The sequence below is a fragment of the Terrapene carolina genome, unplaced genomic scaffold (assembly GCF_002925995.2).
Source record: "Terrapene carolina triunguis isolate 2854851 unplaced genomic scaffold, T_m_triunguis-2.0 Scaffold66, whole genome shotgun sequence".
NCBI classification, from domain to species: domain Eukaryota; kingdom Metazoa; phylum Chordata; order Testudines; family Emydidae; genus Terrapene; species Terrapene triunguis.
In genome coordinates, this window is record NW_020664417.1 from 70132586 (window position 1) to 70151885 (window position 19300).

The 19300-nt window shown below is 45.7% G+C and overlaps 1 protein-coding gene across 1 annotated transcript in view; it reads left to right on the forward strand.

The window, feature by feature from the left end:
• Positions 1 to 16869: 16869 nt before the first annotated feature.
• Positions 16870 to 19300, forward strand: part of LGI2 (leucine rich repeat LGI family member 2) — a 21819-nt gene continuing 19388 nt past the window's right edge. Inside the window, exons 1-2 of the mRNA XM_024202193.2 lie at positions 16870 to 17066; positions 18028 to 18099. Of these exons, the coding sequence (XP_024057961.1) occupies positions 16870 to 17066; positions 18028 to 18099 (269 nt within the window). The remainder of the gene's footprint in view (positions 17067 to 18027; positions 18100 to 19300) is intronic.

Sequence of the window (19300 nt, forward strand, 5' to 3'; positions counted from 1 at the left end):
CTCTGGCCGATTTCGCTGAAGTCAGCATTCCTGCAGTCAGGTTCCCTGGGCCCTGGTGCACAATGCAGCCTTAGGGCTTAACCCCTTCCTGCCCGTGCTGTAGCCAGGGGACAGGAGGCGGCTGGGTTATATTGGTGGCTAGCAGCAGCCTGCTGTGCGGGCTGGAAGGGACAAGTTGCTTCCAGCCACAGGGGAGCGGTGAGGAGTGGGAGAGATGAGTTCTGCAAAGACACAGGCCCGGTCATCCCTTCCCCCCCACCCCCCTGCAGCTGGAAGCAGCTCCCATCCCTTCCCTCCCACCCAGTGCCGAAAGGCTGCTGCTAGCCACATTCTGGTGTGAACCCTGGCAGAAATCGGTGGAGGGGCGAGGGGCATGTGACCCTGCGTGCCCCCCTACACGTTGCCTCAGGAAGACGCGGTACCAGGAAAGATGGATCCATCTCGGGGGCCCAGCCAGGCATGGAGAGCGGAAAGCACCGGGCAGGGAGGTTCGGATCTGTCAGTCACGTCCTCTGTGTGAGAGAGGTGTATGGGAGTGTGTGTGTGTCACCCCTTCCTGTGTGAACCTTAAAGATACGAAGGTAAATAAAAAGAATCCAACTACACAGTATTTCTTTTTAACAGGGATTCAGTCAACTTGATGTTAATTTGAACGTTTGTACGATTGATTGCTGTTGAACTTGCTTGAATACGAGTAATTTTATCACGTGTCCTGTATTCAGCACAGGGAAATATGGTGACGTAATCTGTTATTGGACCATCATCTGCTCGTGAAAGAGACAAGCTTTTGTGTTACCCAGAGCTCTTCTTTACGGCAACACTGCAAGCAATATTTTCACAGTTTGGTAAGTTTGGCTGATCTCTCATTCCTGAGGGTAACAAAGGTGCAGAGAACCTAGCTGCTACTGGTATCACAAAGCCACCCAGGCCGGCATGCTGCTGGCCTGTTTACTGCTATGGTGCCAACAGAAGTCATCAGAAGTCATCAGAGTGGTGTGGGGAAGTCTCTTATCACAGGGGAAGAAACAAGGCCACTAATGTTTGGGAGAGGATTGCAGAGTATCTACATGAAAGTTTGCTTGAGAATGCTCGAGAGGGACATTACTGTTCAGATAAACAAAGTACTTTGCATGGCTCCCCCTGCCTAGCCCAACAAGACAAAGAATGGAAAAGCCTACATCGCCTCAACCTCTCTCTTTTACCTCTATGTGAGCACAGGACACTGATCTGACACAGCACTGTTGCTCATGCCTGTCGTGCCCCAGTTTTAGCATACTCTGTGCAATCTGCACATAGCTGTAGATATTTCTACGGCTGTTCCATAGCTGTGCTCACACAGTCTCGTCTCTTCCCCACACAGGCAGAGGAGATCTGTGACTTCTTTCCTGCTCCAGGTAGGATCATGTCTAGTAGCCCTATGTGCGTGGAGCCAGCCTGGTCAAATGTTCACAACGGTTGGCTAGTAGGTGTTTGTGCCAAGGTGGGCAATAAGAAAAAGGTATTTCAAAAGCACTCTGGGAGTTTTAGGAGGGGCCGGGGGGGGGCGGGGTAGGGGGCAGCTTCTTATCTCTGTGACCCTGGGCAGTGTAGTTCACAACCACTGTCATGGGGACAGGGCTACTGTGGAGCAACCACTAGAAATATTATAGACTGTTAGGGTCAACACAGGTAATGCAGTGTCTACACTTGCACTGCACTGACAGAAGTAGGTCAACTATGGTCTGCATCATTCAGGGAGGTGGTGTTATTGCGTCACTGTAACAGGATGTTTACATTGGTGGGAGACAAATGCAGGGGTAGACACATGCAAAACTAGATTGAAATTAGTCAATTTAGGTCAACCAAACTTTATAGTTCAGACCAGGCCCAAAAAGGACAAAGTAAAGATGGCCCAGGCACCATCTTCAGAAGGAGTAAGAACATTGGAAACAAATGGTTACATATAAAACAAAATTATAACATGGTTTTTAGAGAGTAAATTTAACAGGTTAACCTCCTATCTGAAGAAGGATTATCTCACCCAAGGTCTTCTGCAGCTTTTCAATCAAGATAGGATGAGATCCTATTTTCATGAAGGTAAATGCATTACTTTTTTACTTCCTAGGTGCAGGATAAGGGGGTATCTTTTTTGCCTTCTGCTTTTATCCACAAAGTTCATTGTCTGTACTCAGAGGCAGGATAACCACTCATGGCTTAAATTTTCCTGTGTGCTGCTTCTCTGTTGACCTCACATTTCCCTGCTGACTTCATATGTAAATGGGTATACATTGTGTTAGCGGACAATGCTTAATTAACATCCCGACAGAGAGAGGGGGAAGTAAACATCTTCTGTCTGTTAGAAAACCTGTTTTTCCAGATACAGAATTTAAGAACATATTTTCAGTATGTACATACTGAACTCCTTACATAGTGTCTGTACATGCATTTCACAATGATATTAATGACCAGTGTGACCCCAGCTTTCATTTAAGACCTCACGTGACATTCTTTGGTGAACCAGAATGGACATAGCAGAATTGGAACATTCCTGTAAGCCTCTTGTCAGGTGGCATTAAGGGGTTTTTGGGTGACAGAACCTGATCAAAGGATCCACCCTCCTGCAACAACCTCTTGCTTCCAGGCTCAGCTTCTTCAACTAAGCTAAATTTTCCCCTTTTTCTAGGTGCTGCTGCCCGAGGCCTCCAGACCTCAGTGGTTCCTAGTTTTGGTCAGTTTTCACCAACAGCTTTCCTCCAAGCTCCTCATTGGCAGCTCTCAGTTACTGCTCGCCTTCCAAACTCTGCTCCCTGCCAAGCAGCTCCTCTTCCTTGCTGCTTCCTATCTCTGAATCCTCTCAGGCTCTGTCTCTCCTGGTCTCAGACAACTCTCGCTTGCCAGTCTCCTCCCTTTAGGGCACAAATTACCACTTTGAAGCCCAACTGGGGCCAGCTGACGAATCACAGATGCACTGGCCTCTTAAAAGGCCAGTGATACCCCACTTGAAAATTAAGCAGCTAACTTTACCATCAAAGAAATCCCTTAAGGTTTTTTGTTCATGAAGTCATACATTTTAAGGCAAGAAGGTGCCCTTATATTCATCTGGTGTGACCACCCACATGACACTGCCAGAGAACTTCACCCAGAAATTTCTCCATCAGGCCCATACCTTATGTATGAGAGAGAGTGTTACTTACCCTCACTGCTGAAAATGCATGCCCTATCTCGAGCCTTAATTTTTCAGCTTCCAGGCACTGGAATATCATTCTATTGATACATTTGGCAGAAATTACATAACATGAATCCATTAATCATAAATCAGCAAGGTTTAAAAATAAGAACCTGTTAATAAAATTATCAAAAAGTCTTCTAAATACTGATAGTGAAATCCTGGCTCTCCTGAAGTTAATGGGAGTTTCGACTTCACTGGGGTTGAGATTTCATTCTGAGTGTATATATTAATCAGAGGGTGTGAAGAAATAATTACTAATTCCTTTCTGTCCAAGCCAAATGTGTATATATAGTTAGTAAAGACTATCAGTTTAAAGCTTTGGATAGTTTAAGTTTCCAGCCAAAGAGCACATCATTTATGAACAAAAGACTTAACAGTACAAGTACATTTAGGAATAAAAAAAAAAACTCATTTCCATATCTTTCTCCTCTATACTTTCTTTTTTTTATGCAGTTGAGATCTTAGTATTATAAGCGGATCAAAATAATATAGTCTCTTTTTTATCATTCTTAACGGCTCATAGGGTGACCAGACAGCAAGTGTGAAAAATCAGGACGGGGGGGGGAGGGCGTAATAGGAGACTATATAAGAAAAAGACCCCAAAATTGGGACTGTCCCTATAAAATCGAGACATCTGGTCACCCTAACTGCCCATAATTTGCTAGGAAACCTAAAAGATACACAAAAACCAGTAAGAGTAGTTGGAGAGTGTATTGTGTAAGAATTGGGTGGTATCCCTTGAAATAATTTCTGAGCACCACCAAAGGGCTGATACTAAGTTCCTGAACACCTAGGCCTTACATGTTGTGTACATTTAGTAAACATGGTTCTCTGGAGCCCCAATGTGCCTGTCCGGTTTCTACATATTTTGTTGTTTAAAGTGCAAAAAAATGGAGACAGATTAATTGGTAGAGTTGAGGTGAGGTGGGTGGATGATAAATGCAATTGATTACATGATTCTGCAATTTATCTGTGAATGTGTCTGCCACATATGTGGTATATATTAGTCTATATGTATGTCCACAATATTCCACACAAGAGTCTGTCTAGGGTTGTTGAGGTGCTGTACTAAGCTAAGAGTAGGAACTCATCATTTTGTTTCAATTGTACAATAGTAATTCAATCTCATTGATTTTAAAGGAAATAAACCTGCTAGGAGTGCTTCACTTTTCAATGGATAACACTATCTTTAAGCACATAGCATTGGATTCTACTTTCATGTACAAACTGTGACAAAGTTCCTCCTCTATCTTGGTGGGTCCTGCGCTTATTGGCAGATTTTCTTGTCTCAGAGATTCACCATGTGGGTTGAGGAACAGCCCAGAGACCTTCCCCTCTGGAAGAACCCACAGTCCAGGTCAATTGGGAGGTTTGGGGGGAACCCAGGCCCGCCCTCTACTCCGGGTTCCAGCCCAGGGCCCTGTGGACTGCAGCCGTCTATAGTGCCTCCTGTAACAGCTGCATGACAGCTACAACTCCCTGGGCTACTTCCCCATGGCCTCCTCCAAACACCTTTCTTATTCTCACCACAGGACCTTCCTCCTGGTGTCTGATAACGCTTGTGCTCCTCGGTCCTCCAGCAGCACACCCTCTCACTCTCAGCTCCTTGCGCCTCTTGCTCCCAGCTCCTCACACTCACACCACAAACTGAAGTGAGCTCCTTTAAAAACCCAGGTGCCCTGATTAGCCTGCCTTAATTGATTCTAGCAGCTTCTTCTTAATTGGCTCCAGGTGTCCTAATTAGCCTGCCTGCCTTAACTGGTTCTAGCAGGTTCCTGATTACTCTAGTGCAGCCCCTGCTCTGGTCACTCAGGGAACAGAAAACTACTCATCCAGTGACCAGTATATTTGCCCTCTACCAGACTCCTATACCCCACTGGTCTGGGTCTGACACAAAACATAAATCAGGAGTTAGTCTGCCAACTTTGAGCAAAATGGATGGTAGAAAAATATCTAGTTCTTTTTTGTGCAGGGATAATCCCAAAATGGTTGAATGTTATAACATCGCATTTCACATGTGGCTTGGTCTCAGTGAAGTATAGCCATCCGCTAAATCTGAAAAGTATTTTTTTAAATGAGGGAAGATATTGGCAACTGTGTTTTGTGTGTATGTATCACACCATATTTTAGGTTCTTATGGCAACACTGGGATAAGAACAAACAAGGCAGTTGGACAGTAATGTTCATTTTAGAAGTGGCTTTAGTACAATACTACTGAATTTTGCTGAGAAAGGACCACGTGTGTCACTGGACGGTAACATAGGTGAGGCTTTATGGCCGTAAAGGACATTGCAGTTTAACACAGACACAGAGGAGAGATTTTCTTTTTGGAACTAAGTTCATGGTTTTATATGACCTCTGTTGATGCCTTGGTTAAACCCATTTTCCTACAAAAGAGAGGCTTTTTTCCCCATTTTCACCTCCCTTTTCCTTTTTTTTTTTTTTTTGGTCTTAAACGAGTAAGAAGGAAATTAAGTGCAAAAATGTAAAGAAACTTAGGTGGGCTGATTTTTAAAGGTGCTAAATGTGCATGGATGCTCCTAGTTTTCACTCTGTTACTTAATCCCTCTTGTTCCTACTGGCCCATGTACTGCTCAGCTCCTATTGGATTCATACTTCCAGATGTGCACCATCTACTGTGGCTGACCTTGGAATCCACCTAGGCGCTGTCTATACTAAAAGGTGTGATTTGAGTAAATTGATTGCTAATTAACTTGAGTTAACTAACATGTTTGCACATGCTAGGCTGCATACTCCATAAAAGTTGATTTGCCTAGGGTAAACCACAAAACTTTGTCTCCTGAAACAAATATTTATGGAGTATCCAGACTAGGGGTACGTCTATACTTACCTCCGGGTTCAGCGGTAAGCAATCGATCTTCTGGGATCGATTTATCGCGTCTTGTCTAGACTCGATAAATTGATCCCGGAAGTGCTCGCCTTCGACACCGGTACTCCTGCTCTGCGAGAGGAGTACGCGCAGTTGACGTGGGAGCCTGCCTGCCGCGTCTGGACCCCGCGGTAAGTACCTTGTATTTCGAACTGAGGTACTTCGACTTCAGCTACGTTATTCACGTAGCTGAAGTTGCGTATCTTAGTTCGAACTGGGGGGTTAGTGTGGACCAGCCCTAGCAGTGTAGATAGCGAGAGTTAATAAGCATTAGTTAATTCAAGTTAAATTCTCTGTGGTTCTACCTGTGGAGAGGAAAACAGACTAAGTTAATACAGTCACAGGACGTACTAACTTCTGCTGGTCTCCCTTGTAGATTTGTGTGTGGAAACAGGTGGAGGAATCCAGATGGTTCCCTTCATCCTATCTCCCCACTTTGACTCCCCTACAAATCCATAGATTTGGAACCCCACAAAGTCCCCACAGAGGGAGAGGCAAGGGCAAGCATACAACAGATGAACTCCTCTCTTCTTTGGGGGCAGATTCCTCCCTGCATGTGTGTACACGGAGGGATGGGGTGTAGCACTCATGTTAGTGGAAATGTAGACTACTTTTGGTATAAGAGGTGGATGGAATGCCAGGGTTATATTTTCCAGGACCCTGTCCCTTTAAGACTTGGAATTCTGCTGAAGAGGCAGAGGGACACAGCTCTGGTGAACAGGTTGTGGTTGCAGAAGGGTTTGGTGCTCCTGGAAGACTCTCCAGGTTTTTGCAAGCTGTGGTTTTGTTTGTTGGATTTAGAGGAAAAAAAATAATAAAATGCTCACGTTAAAACAGCCCCTGGCCTTGGAGTGTGACATATAGAGTTGTATTTGGATAGAGAAAACTGCTGTTGTGCCTCACTGAAAAACATTTGCAATGACACAACAGACACAACCTCTGGAATTGTAAGGTGCAGTAGAAAAGTCAAAAACCAAAGGTCTTTAAACCTGAACAAGCAGACCAAACATTCAGTACAGACACTGAAAAAGACTGAAGATAAGGCATAACAAAGTACTTAGCACTTTGTAGTCCCTCTCCTGTAGCAGTCAAGCGGTTAAATAATCACCCATCACTGAAGGGGAGGAAAATACTCAGCAATATGAATATTATTCAGAGAACTAACCCTCTTACACTCTCTTCTACCAGATCACAAGTGAATTAAGATCCCTAAATAGAGGAAACAATTCTGATAACACTATCCCCTCGTCTGAATTTTTCTAACTCTTGTAGTGTGGACAAACAGGGTCAATGATGACACCACCAAAATCATTTCACAGCCCAGAATTTAAAAGAAATGACCATAGGTGAAATGATAAAAGATCATTCCTTCCCCCGGCCTTCGCTGTGGTGAAGGGTGTTGGGTGAGTCAATGAACAGCTTTCTGTACACTGCCAAAGTCAGATAGAAAGATACATTGAAGTAGTTTATTATTATTTGTATTCCCATAGTGCCTAGAAGCCTGAGTCATGGACCAGGACCCCAGTGGGTTTATGCTGACTTTATATTAGAGAAGTTAGGAGACATTGTTAGTCAAAGGCGTATGTGAGGATTGTCATAACTATAAAGGGAAGGGTAACAGCTCTCCTGTGTACAGAGACTCCAAATCCTTTTACCTGTAAAGGGTTAAGAAGCTCGGGTAACCTGGCTGACACCTGACCCTAAGGACCAATAAGGGGACAAGATACTTTCAAATCTTGGGCGGGGGAAAGGCTTTTGTTTTGTGTCCTTTGTTTAAGGGGTTGTTCGCTCTTGGGACTGAGAGGGACCAGACATCAATCCAGGTTCTCCCCATCTTTCTAAACAAGTCTCTCTTATTTCAAAATTGTAAGTAAAAGCCAGGCAAGGCGTCTTAGATTTACTTTGTTTTCTCAACTTGTAAATGTACCTTTTACCAGAGTGTTTAGCTTTGTTTGCTGTACTTTGAACCTAAGACAGAGGGGGGTCCTCTGAGCTCTTTAAGTTTAATTACCCTGTAAAGTTATTTTCCATACTGATTTTACAGAGATGATTTTTACCTTTTTCTTTAATTAAAAGCCTTCTTTTTAAGAACCAGATTGATTTCTCCTTGTTTTAAGATCCAAGGGGGTTTGGATCTGTATTCACCAGGAGTTGATGAAAGGAAGGAGGGGGGAAGGGTCAATTTCTCCTTGTTTAAGATCCAAGGAGTTTGGATCTGTATTCACCAGGGAATTGGTGAGAGGTTTCTCAAGGCTTCCCAGGGAGGGAATCCAGTGAGAATGGTGGCAGCGGGACCAGAGCTAAGCTGGTAGTTAAGCTTAGAAGTTTTCATGCAGGCCCCTACATTTGTACCCTAAAGTTCAAAGTGGGGATACAGCCTTGACAAGGATAGAAAATGAAAGTGAGTTTGGGACATCATTGCAGGACCTGGAGAAACAATTCATAAGCTACACATGGAGATATTTCATTGTGCTCTTTATTTAGTGGTTACACCAAGCTCAGACAATCCCATCTCTCCTCACAAGTGAAGATGTATCAAAAAACATGGGCAAGCAGAGATTTTGGAGAAAGGGAAGAGAAGGAAAGTGGACCTCTTAGCTGGAGTGATGACAACGACCTTCTAAACGTGACAAGGTGTATGTCTGAACCCAAGGCAGTTAGATAATGATCAGAACATTTCACTTTTAAAACATTTTAAAATTATTCTCCCACCAGCCATATGAATGAGCACACAATTCAGCTGTATGTGACTGCCCTTAATGTGTGATCCAGGAATTGCATATCCTTGTATTGCATATATTTGATTGTATTGACTATTTAAATGTACAGCATATTCTATCTTTGTAATATATCTGTTCTGATATTTATATCATATTCATCACTGAGTGCTTCTTTGATTGTGTTGCCTATTTTAAATGCATGTACCTATGGATAGTTGATAGCATGATCATTCATATGCACTTGACTGTATTTATTTGTGTGATGACTTTAAAAGGTGCACCTGCAAATCTTCATAAAAAATCACCTCATCTACCAAAAGTTAAGAAAAGTAAGACCCCGCATGCACACTGTAGTGTTATTTCTTAATCTTGAGAACCTTATTTCAAAATCATATTTTTTCAAGGAAGGGAGGACATTTGTTTTCATGCACAGCTAACGTATGTACATGCTACATTTAATGTTTTAAAACAAAGCAAATTTAAATGATCTGATGTGCAATACAAAAGCAACCAGACATTTGAAATAACTTTTTTAATATATAATTGTTTTGCATCCTTGGAAAACTCAGAAACAATTAATTTATTTTGAACTCTCCTCACAAAAATTGCTTTTGGGATGAGACAAAGCATAGGAAAATTTCAGCCCCCAATGTAATTTTTAAAACAAGTTCTAAATGAAAACAGAATTTTCATTTGTCATAGAATCATAGGGTTAGAAGGAACCTCAAGGGTCATCTGGTTTAACCCCCTGCCAAGATGCAGGAATTGTGTCTAAACCAGGGACGGACAAACATTTTGGCCTGAGGGCCACATCAGGTTTCGTAAATTGTATGGAGGGCCGGTTAGGGGATGGAGTCGTGGCCCGGCCGCCACCTCCTATCTGCTCCCGCCGGGACTCCTGCTCTATCCAACCCCCCTGTTCCCTGATGGCCCCCCCGTGACCCCATGTTCCAGAGGCCAGTTGCAACATCTGGAGCCCAGCCAGCCCCATGGGACAGAAGCTGCTACTGCAGGGTGGGCTTCTCTGCAGCTCTGCCCCCCATCTCCTACCACCCAGGGGCAGCACCTGACCTGCTTTAGCCCATGGCGATGTTGAGAGGTATAGTAAGCTGCATGTTTGCCTATAAGAGTAGTCAGACTGAGGAAAACATTAAAATGTTCCTCCCACTGCCAGCTCTTGTCATGCAAGTGAGAGTATGTGTTGATTCCTTAACTCTGTAGCAGGAAGCAAGGCAGAAGGCGACATGAAGAGGTTCTGGGTAGAAGCTCAACAGAGAGAGACAGGGCAGCTTAATGAATAACCATGCTCCTTATTCTAATAATCTTCCTTGTTCAACGTTGGAAGAAAGTGACTCCTTCAGTGATTTTTTATTTCAGTCAGTCCTATATTCTCTTTAGCCCCCAGCTGTAGTCTCTTCCTGCTGCTACTCGCAGTGCTCTCAGGTCTTGTTCTTTCCCCAAACTCACTGCTGCAGCTTCCTCCTAAGTGCTTCCCAGACCTTCTCTCCTCACCACATCCCCAGCTGCCAGCTATGGCACCAGATATGGACCTAGATACAAGTAGGGTGACCAGATAGCAAATGTGAAAAATTAGGACGGGGGTGGGGGGTAATAGGCGCCTATATAAGAAAAAGCCCTGAATATCGGGACTGTGCCTATAAAATCAGGACATCCGGTCACCCTAGATACAAGGCTGCCAGGTGTCACCCACTCAGCAGTCCCATCACACATCCAGCAAGGCTGTAGGGAGACAGCTGCGTTCCCCTATAATTCATCCTCCACACCAGTGGGGCCGCTGTGGCACCAGCACTGGGGGCAGGCAGATTTACCTCCTTGTGCATGGTCAGTGCTCACCCGGCTGGTTCAGGGTCAGCATGGTTATCAGCCCTGGGGAGGGGGGAGCGGACACTGGGTACACCCATGCCTGGCTGATGTGGGAGCCAAGGAGCTCCAGGACAGGGAAGCGGGGGAACCAGGATGGGGGATAGGCTGATAAGATCAGGGGTAGAACACAGCAGGCTGCTCCAGCCTCCCCACACCCTTAACAACACCCTAAGTCTCCAGGCTCCCACTGCCCTCAACAAACTCTGCTGTCCTGCACTCTGACTGCACCCCAGGCCTCAGACTCTTCTCCTCCAGGCAGCCTCTGATGCCCTCCAAGCTCCAGTCACCTCTGGCTCCTCATCCCACCGCTGCCTTTGACTCCCCACCATCCTCCTTCCTCTGATAGGGAGAAGATCATTCCCCTGACACTTTACACATTCTCCCCGCTGAACAGGGGAGACAACATCGATGGAACAGCACAAAACGTGGCAGGTATGTAAATGGATAGACAGATTACTACAGACCCTTCTTCCTCCTCCTCCCTGTGAAGAAGGTGATGATGACTGTTAAAAGCACTGTGGTTACACCAAGGTTCAGCTTGGTCAATTGAGTTAATTTTGATCAAAGATACTGGAGGAGCATCCTACACTTATGAAAAGAGCATGGCCAGTTCCAGGTACCAGCGCAGCATGCAGGTGCTTGGGGCGGCCAACGGAAAGGGGCGGCACATATAGGCTCTTCGGCGGCAATTCGGCGGCGGGTCCTTCAGTCCCTCTCGGAGGGAAGGACCTGCCGCCGAATTGCCGCTGAAGAATGAATGAAGCGGCGGCGGTAGAGCTGCAGTCGCACCTTTTTTATTTTATTTTATTTTATTTTTGCCGCTTGGGATGCAAAAACGCCGGAGCCGGCCCTGGATTTTCAAGGAGCTACAGAGCAGACAGGAGGGTTTTTAAGGATCTCTGTACAGCGGTCCCACTCACCACAGGTGTATCTCCTGGTGGCTGGGTCTGGGAATTAACTCTTGCCCCATCTGGCAGCCCCTGCTATTAGTTGCGTGTGCTGTCCTCCCCTTCCCTGCCCCCTCCCCCCTCCCCCCCCCCCCCCCCCCGTGACTCAAAATGCTCACACTTCATAACTCGGCCTTCGGCTAGGTCACTGTGTAGTTCCCAGTTTCTAGGCTAACAAAGTCCCACCGGACAAGCTATCTGGACGCTGCCTCAGACACTCTTCTGTTCCACATCTCCAGATTGCAGAGGGGCTACTTGCAAAGTACAATACTACTCATCATGAAAAGTGGCAGAATTGAAGCCTTGGAGGATTGTAAACTCTTTGGAGTAAGGAGTATATTCAACTCTGTGGATGAACTTCAGTGTATCTCCCACTGCAGTTTTATTAAATTCCTGTATAGAATTTGTAGACATTTGAGACCTCGTGGCAGCATCAAATCCTGGAATAACGAGCACTGGCATAAGGTCTGGTAGCAGTTAAACGCTCGGACAGGATCAAACTGACGAATAGTTTTTAGAAAATGCAAACCTGGTTTTCCACAGTGATTTTAGTTCATGGTGGCATTTTTAATTTTTTTCTGGTTTGTAGCAATTTTGAAGCTGTTCTGCTGTTTTGGTAAGTCAGTTTATAACTTTTTCTCTCTGGTGCCTTTCTTACAAAATTATTCTTTGCTTTAAACTCTTCCATCCACCTAGCTATCACCTCTCGGAGAGGTGGATTATCTACAGCGATGGAAAAACCCCTTCCGTCTATGTTGAAGGAGTCTATGCTACAGCTACACAGTATTAACTCTTCAAGTGCCGTCCAGCACACAAAGTAGCTTCACTGTTTAGCTTCTGTCTGCTGTTGCTTAAATAGCATTGTCCTTGAACTGAAACCAAATTGCCATTTCCAAAGGCAAGAAGAGGTGTATTTAGTGAACTGAAGTGCTCTACAGACTGGAAGAGGGGCAAAATCTGTACATAAAATAAAGTGTGGACTATTGCAAAGAAGCTCTTGAAAGTAACACTATTTTGTGTCCCAGCTTTAATGACCACACACTGCTGTGGCTGCCTAAACAGGGCTTGTTTTTGTTGTACTCTATTGCACTTTATGCATTTAGTCTGTTAACTTCTAAGGGCAGGGACTCAGTTATTTGTGTGGATAGAACATCCACTGGGACCAGCACTTCTGGGAGAGAGCAATTGTGCCTTCTCATCACTCAACACCACTGCTGGTGGTAGCTGATTAGTCAGGGAAGCCGCTAGGGCTACGTCTACACTGCAGTTGAGGTGTGATTGCAGTCGGTAGACCTGGGCTGGCTTTGACTGAGTTGGCTTGCTAACAATAGCAGTGTAGCTGCAGTGGCACTGGCAGCAGCTACCCGAGTATGTCCTGGATGGGATTGTATGCAGGGGGCTAGCCTGCTTTGCCGCCTGTGCTACCTTGGTTACACGGCTATTTTTAGCGAGCTACCTCGGTCAAAGCTAGCTCAGGTAGGCCTATGCATGCTGCAATCACACCTCCCAGTTGCAGTGTAGATATGCCCTAAGGGTATGGCTTCACTGCATGCTAACCGAGGATTAAGCCATTGCAGATTAGTCAGCGTGTAGTAGCCTAACCCACCGCAGTGGGACCAAATTGTTGATATCGGCGCACGGCTGTCATGCCCCATGTCCTCACTGTGGCTAGATCTGGCTGTGACAAGCAATACAGCTATCTGGGTGCATAGCCTGTGATTCATGGCACCACAACTCCCTGCATTGTTCAATGCTCACATTTGCAGGGTCTTGAGGGGCAACTTGTCTGCTCACTCTGTGGGTTGTGGAGGAAATGGTCTAGGCCTGGGAGGTTCATTTCCTGGCAGGAACCAAACTGGCGTGGTGGTGTGCTGTCACTCGCCCCTTTTCTACCAGCATCAGGACCAGCCCCTGCCAGTAGGGAGTAGCTGTGCCTCACTGCTGCTCTTCTCCATTGCAGTCAGGGGATGCCTTTGTATGCAGGGTCTGAATGAATGCTTCCCTGACAGCTAGCTGGGAGAGGGAGAGACTTTGGGTGTGTTTATGTAAATACAGTTTGCTCCTGCTCTGCTTACATATTCAGCAGATAGAGCGGTGTCAAAGTGATCAACTTTGGGCTGGTGTTGGGTTAGAAATCACCTTAGTACTGAATGCAGGGGTAGTGAAATATGGTTACCAATGTTGTAATCATTGTGGGAATACAGGGAAGCAGGACTGTGATGAACCTATCCCAAATGAGGGGGGTCACCCTCAATTGAGGGAACTTCGTTAAGCCAGAGGCTTGAATGCCAGGCCCTGTGAAAGTAAGAGGGGTGGGAACAGATGTTCTGGTCAGGAGGCTGCAAACCCTTCCCAAGGGTCCTCCTTAGATTGGTTTAACCTGTTTCCCCCCCACCCCCACCCCTGAGAGCTGAAATCACTTGAGATGGGACAGTGTTTCTTCCCAGCCTGCAAAGAGCTGAAAATTACTAAGAGATTGATGTGCAGAGGTCACAGCAGAGAGGCAAGTGGCAGCAGAAAGTGACTGACACCTGGTGAACATCTGGCAGAGAGGCACGGCAAGAACGGTGAGCAGGGCGGTGGCTGAGTAAGGCGGCTGGTGGAGAGGCATGACAAGGCAGGAGTGGCCTTTGAGCGGCTAGCAGGGGTGGCGAGGGAGTGGAGTGGCGAGCGAGCAGCGGAGCGAATAAGGTGTGAGTAAGGTGCCTCTTTTTACTCCACCTGGGGGTGGGGAGGTGAACTCTGCAGATGCACCTCTGAGCTTTGGGTCTGCACTGATCAAGGATAGCAACTGTGAGTAGGGTGCAGAGAAGGGTCAGGCATGTGAAAGGGACTTTTGGGTTGCTGGACTTAAGAACCTGAGGGGAAAAGGATATTGCCCAACCTACTTGGGGGTGGGTCTTTTACTCATGGTTTATGTTTATGAATCCTGTTTGTGGTGTTTTCCCAAATTAACTCAGAGTTACTTCCCTCCTTTTATTTAAAGTTTCTTTTCTACATTCAGACTCTATGCTTGCGAGTGGGGAAGTATTGCCTCTCAGAGGCACCACAGGGTGGTGTGTAATTTCCCCAGGTTACTGGGTGGGGGCTCGAGCCGTTTCTGTGTTGTATCAATGGAAAGGAACCCCTAGATATTGAACCCGACCCTGGTTCCTGATGACTCTACATGGCAGAAGGGTTACACCTTTAAGAAGCAGACTACCCTGTATTGGGACTAGCACAAGCCTTCCCTAAACAATAGTAGTGGCAGAACAATCCATAGTATCTGTCCTGAAAACAGGGCAAGAACAACCCACTTAACAAAGTGGTTCTAATGAAAATAGGATTAAGAACATTGTGTATATGGCACCTAGAGATACAAGGTGGGGGAGGTAATATATTTTATTGAACCAACTTCTGTTGGTGAGAGAAACAAGCTTTCAAGCAACACAGAGCTCTTCTTTAGGTCTGGGAAAGGAACTTGCAGCATCACAGCAAAATGCAAGATGGAACAGATTGTCTCTCTCACCAGCAGAATTTGGCCCAATAAAAGATATAGCCAAACACACCTTGTCTCTCTAATATCCTGGGACCTACATGGCTACAACTACACTGCGTGTATGGCACCTAGTTAGTAAGGGAATGGACACCTTACAAATCATAGCGAGCAATGTGGGCCAGGGGACAAGGCAATTATCTGAGAGTCAGGGATTTGGGTTCTAATCTAGGGTGACCAGATGTCCCAATTTTATAGGGATAGTCCTGATTTTTGGGCCTTTTTCTTATATAGGCTCCTATTACCCCCCACCCCCGTCCCGATTTTTCACACTTGCTGTCTGGTCACCCTATTGGGTTCTGTTTGTGGCTCTGCCACTGACCTACTGAGTAACTTTAGGCAAGACATCCCCTTTCTATCCTTCCCTCTCAGTAGAATGGGGTTATGGTATTTTCCTTCCTTCACGGAGTTCTTTTGAGGTATACAGATGAAAAAGGTGAAGGGCTAGATATTAGTGCTATAGCGAGGAAGGATGGCATTGTGGACTTCAAATCGGATCTGTATTGAGTTCCCAGCTTTGCCACAGGCCTCTTATAATCAAGTTTAAACTCCTTTTCCTCACTCTCAAGTCCTTGCACAAACCTGCCCTACCCTGCAGCTCAGACCTTGTCTCCTATTGTATTACCCAATGGTTCATTAATGCCCCCTCTGTTTTCTTTTCCCATTCCTATCTCTGTGCACTTTCCCACACTGCCTTTCCTAGTGCACCGATTTTCCCTGTTATCATCTTGCTCCTAATCCTCCCATAAATTCACTTCTTCCCTTATGCCCACCAAATAGGAGCTTGCGATAATTATGAAGTGAGAAAAAATAACCCTCTAAATTATTCCCATCTCTGAGTATCCCGATGTGCCCTGTCTTCTGTGTGTAGACTGTAAGGGCTTCGGGGCAGGGTCTGCCTTCAGATCTGTTCATTGCACAGCACTGAGAACTTTGTCAGCACTAAACGTGTTACAAAGAAGAAGAATTGAGGAAATGATGAAAGAATGTCACGGGTTTTCCAATCCCCTAAAATGCTGTTTCCACCACATGGTGATGGGGGGGAGGGGCGCCGGGGGCAGTGTCTTTAAATTATTTAAACTAACATTGTTCCCCCCCAACCCTCCCCACTTCTGCACAAAGGCGCTAACACGCTGTGTGTAAATGAGTACATGTGTGAGGCCTGGAATCCCCCTTCTGTCCCAGGTCACTGGGAGCAGCAGCCCTGGGATGCTTTGCACCCCTTCTTGCACAGGAAATGAACATTTGGCCCTAGTCATGTGTATGGCAGCTATACCCCCCTCCCCCCGCAAGGTCACCCAGCTGCCTCCTCTCCTCTCTAGTGTTCAAGGAGAAACCAAGGGGAGGGGGAGGGGAAAGTGAAACAGTCCTTTGAGCCCTGGCTATTTGGGGGATTATTTTTAAACTCTCCCTCGCAATGGAGCCTTTGATAAATTATTCATTGGATAGAAAAGGCTGCAGCTGAAGTGCTGATGTCAGGAGGAAGGAGTCTAGTGCAGCAGCCCTGGTACTGCTACTGCTGCTTCTGCTGCAGAGAGACACTCAGCCTGAGCATAAGGGTGCAGCATGCTGCCTGGCTTCTACTCCTGTTCCAGCCTCCTGTGCAGTAGCAGCAGCAGCAGCAGTGCTCGGGCCAAGGGTGCAGGGCCAAAAGGGGACCACGAGGAAGAGGAGGAGGGAACGGTATGGCTCTCCTACGAAGCAGCGGCTGCAGCGGCGGTTCTCTCTGTCTCTTGGTTCTGGCGGTGGCATGCCTACTGCAGCGTGCCCAGGTGAAAAAGCCAGTCCGATGCCCTGCCACATGCAGCTGCACCAAAGAATCCATCATTTGTGTGGGATCCCCTGGTGTGCCGCGAATCATCCCCAGCGACATCAGCTCCTTGTAAGTTAAACCTTCCTACACCAGAGTTTTCCTGGGCAGCGACCGGGTGCCCCTCACCCCATTCCTCCTTTGTGGTTTGGAATTCTTTTCTTTAAGTTGGGGTTTTAGTTTCCCTGCTGGATGCTGGCTTCTTGACAGATGATAAGATCCTAGTAATGTGCAGTTTTATGAGTGTGTCTGTGCTTTCCACTGCTGAAATATTGCACTGCCATGCAGCTGCAAAGGAGTTGGATTTCTATATCTGAAAGACCTTTTCAGACGAGAAATCTTGACTGCACCCTTTCTACAGCAGATATGTAAGGGAAGGAAAATGCATGTATGTATATATGTACTTACCATGTGTAAATCTTACGGACTTAAAGAGATGGCAAGTGGCCATATTAAAGTGCTATAGATTTAAAGAAAGATTTACTCCCTGGTAATTATCTTATATGGCATTATTACCTTGGGGAAAAGACTACACAGACTTCAGGAACTTGAGAGTTAGTTAGATGCATTTTTAATGTGAGTAGAACTGGAAATGATGGTGTTTTTAACTTGCACCTCTTTTAAATCTCATGCGCTTTTACTGTTAATCCTGTTTAACACACATACTAATTTTCTTTTCTTTCTCCCTCTCTCTTTTGTTCTTTCTTCTCTATAAAAATCCAAAAATACAAGTGGGCGGACAAAACAATCCTCCCCACCCCGTGGAGAGAGGTTGCCAAGAGGCTAAAAGTACATGGTATTAAAGAGTAATGTGAGGATATGGTGAAAAGGGAACTTTCTAAGCTTAGTGGGGAGAAACAGGGACAGGAGCAGAATTAAACACCCTTTAAACATGAATATTGACCCCATTTGCTGGGATATTATAAAAAGGGGCCAGGCCAACCAATGGGGCGGAAATTGGGATGCTGCTAGTGGAGGTGATGATAATGAGCCTTATTTAGTTGTTGGATTTTCCTGGTTTTTTTCCTCTCAGGAGCCTGGTAAATGGAACCTTTTCTGAAATAAAGGACAGAATGTTTGCGCATCTGCCCTGCCTGCAGCTGCTGTAAGTACTGCACTTCCCAGCAAAACACAGCTCTAACTAAAACTTTTGCCAATATCCCCCTAGATATAGGCACCATGGTATCTTCAGAAAGAAGATAACGGATAAGTTAATCACTGGGGTAACTCCATTGACTTCAGTGGTGTAACAGTACACCAGGGATGAATTTGCTTCATTGACAATATGGCATAAAACCATTTAGAAAATTATTGTTAATTTACTAAACGAAGACAATATGTTTCTCTGCTGTTTTAAGTTCTTTTTAAGGCCCATACTAAACAAATTTAGGATAGAATTCTCCTCTTGGAGTCACATGATTGATCTAACTCCAACATCATGTTCATTCTATGCTAATGAATCTGACATTAACTGTGCAGGGCGGGGTGGGGGTGGTATTGATATCAGTGATGATTTGCTCTTCTAGGGAGAGTGAACTGTCAGAGTCCAGATCATTCATGTACATTTGAGAGGAGAATTTGGTGCTACCTATCAGAGTTCAAAGTCTCTTAAGCAAATTGTGTTGGGTTGAATGTGGCTTAGTGGAAAGTGTTGGGCTTTGAGGTCACAGGTTCCAGTCCCACCGAACCGGTCTAGGAAGTGGTGACTATTCTGTAGCAAGGACAGTGCAGTGGTTAGGGTGTTAAGCTGGGACATGGGAGCCCTGTGTTCAATTCTCTGCTCTGCTGCAGACTTCCTGGGTGACCTTGGACAAGCTGCTTAGTCTCCCTGGCCCAGGTATTTGGGTGTTGCTGTGTTTAGTGATGCAATGTCCAACTGATTTAGGAGCCTACATCTCATTTTCAAAAGGGATTTAGACACTTAAGAGCCTAAACCCCCTTGACGGTGCCTTAGTGCCACATCAGTAAACATGTGGATAATAGCACTTCCCTGTGTTAGAGGGTGTTGTGAGAATAAACACATTAAAAGATTGCGAGGCACTACAGAAATGGGGGCCATGTAAGTATCATAGACAGATCATTTAAAACCGGGGTCTGCTGAGACAGAATAGCCCCCCGTGGCATCTCATGGGAGGGGCAAATGAGGCTAACCCCCACCAGTTCAATCCTTTCACATTTATTTCTTTGAATAAACAAAAACAAACAAATACATTGTGCCAAATGCCTTCGTTTCCCCCCTTCAGGGCCGGCTCTAGGCACCAGCCAAACAAGCTGGTGCTTGGGGCGGCACATTTTTAGGGGCGGCA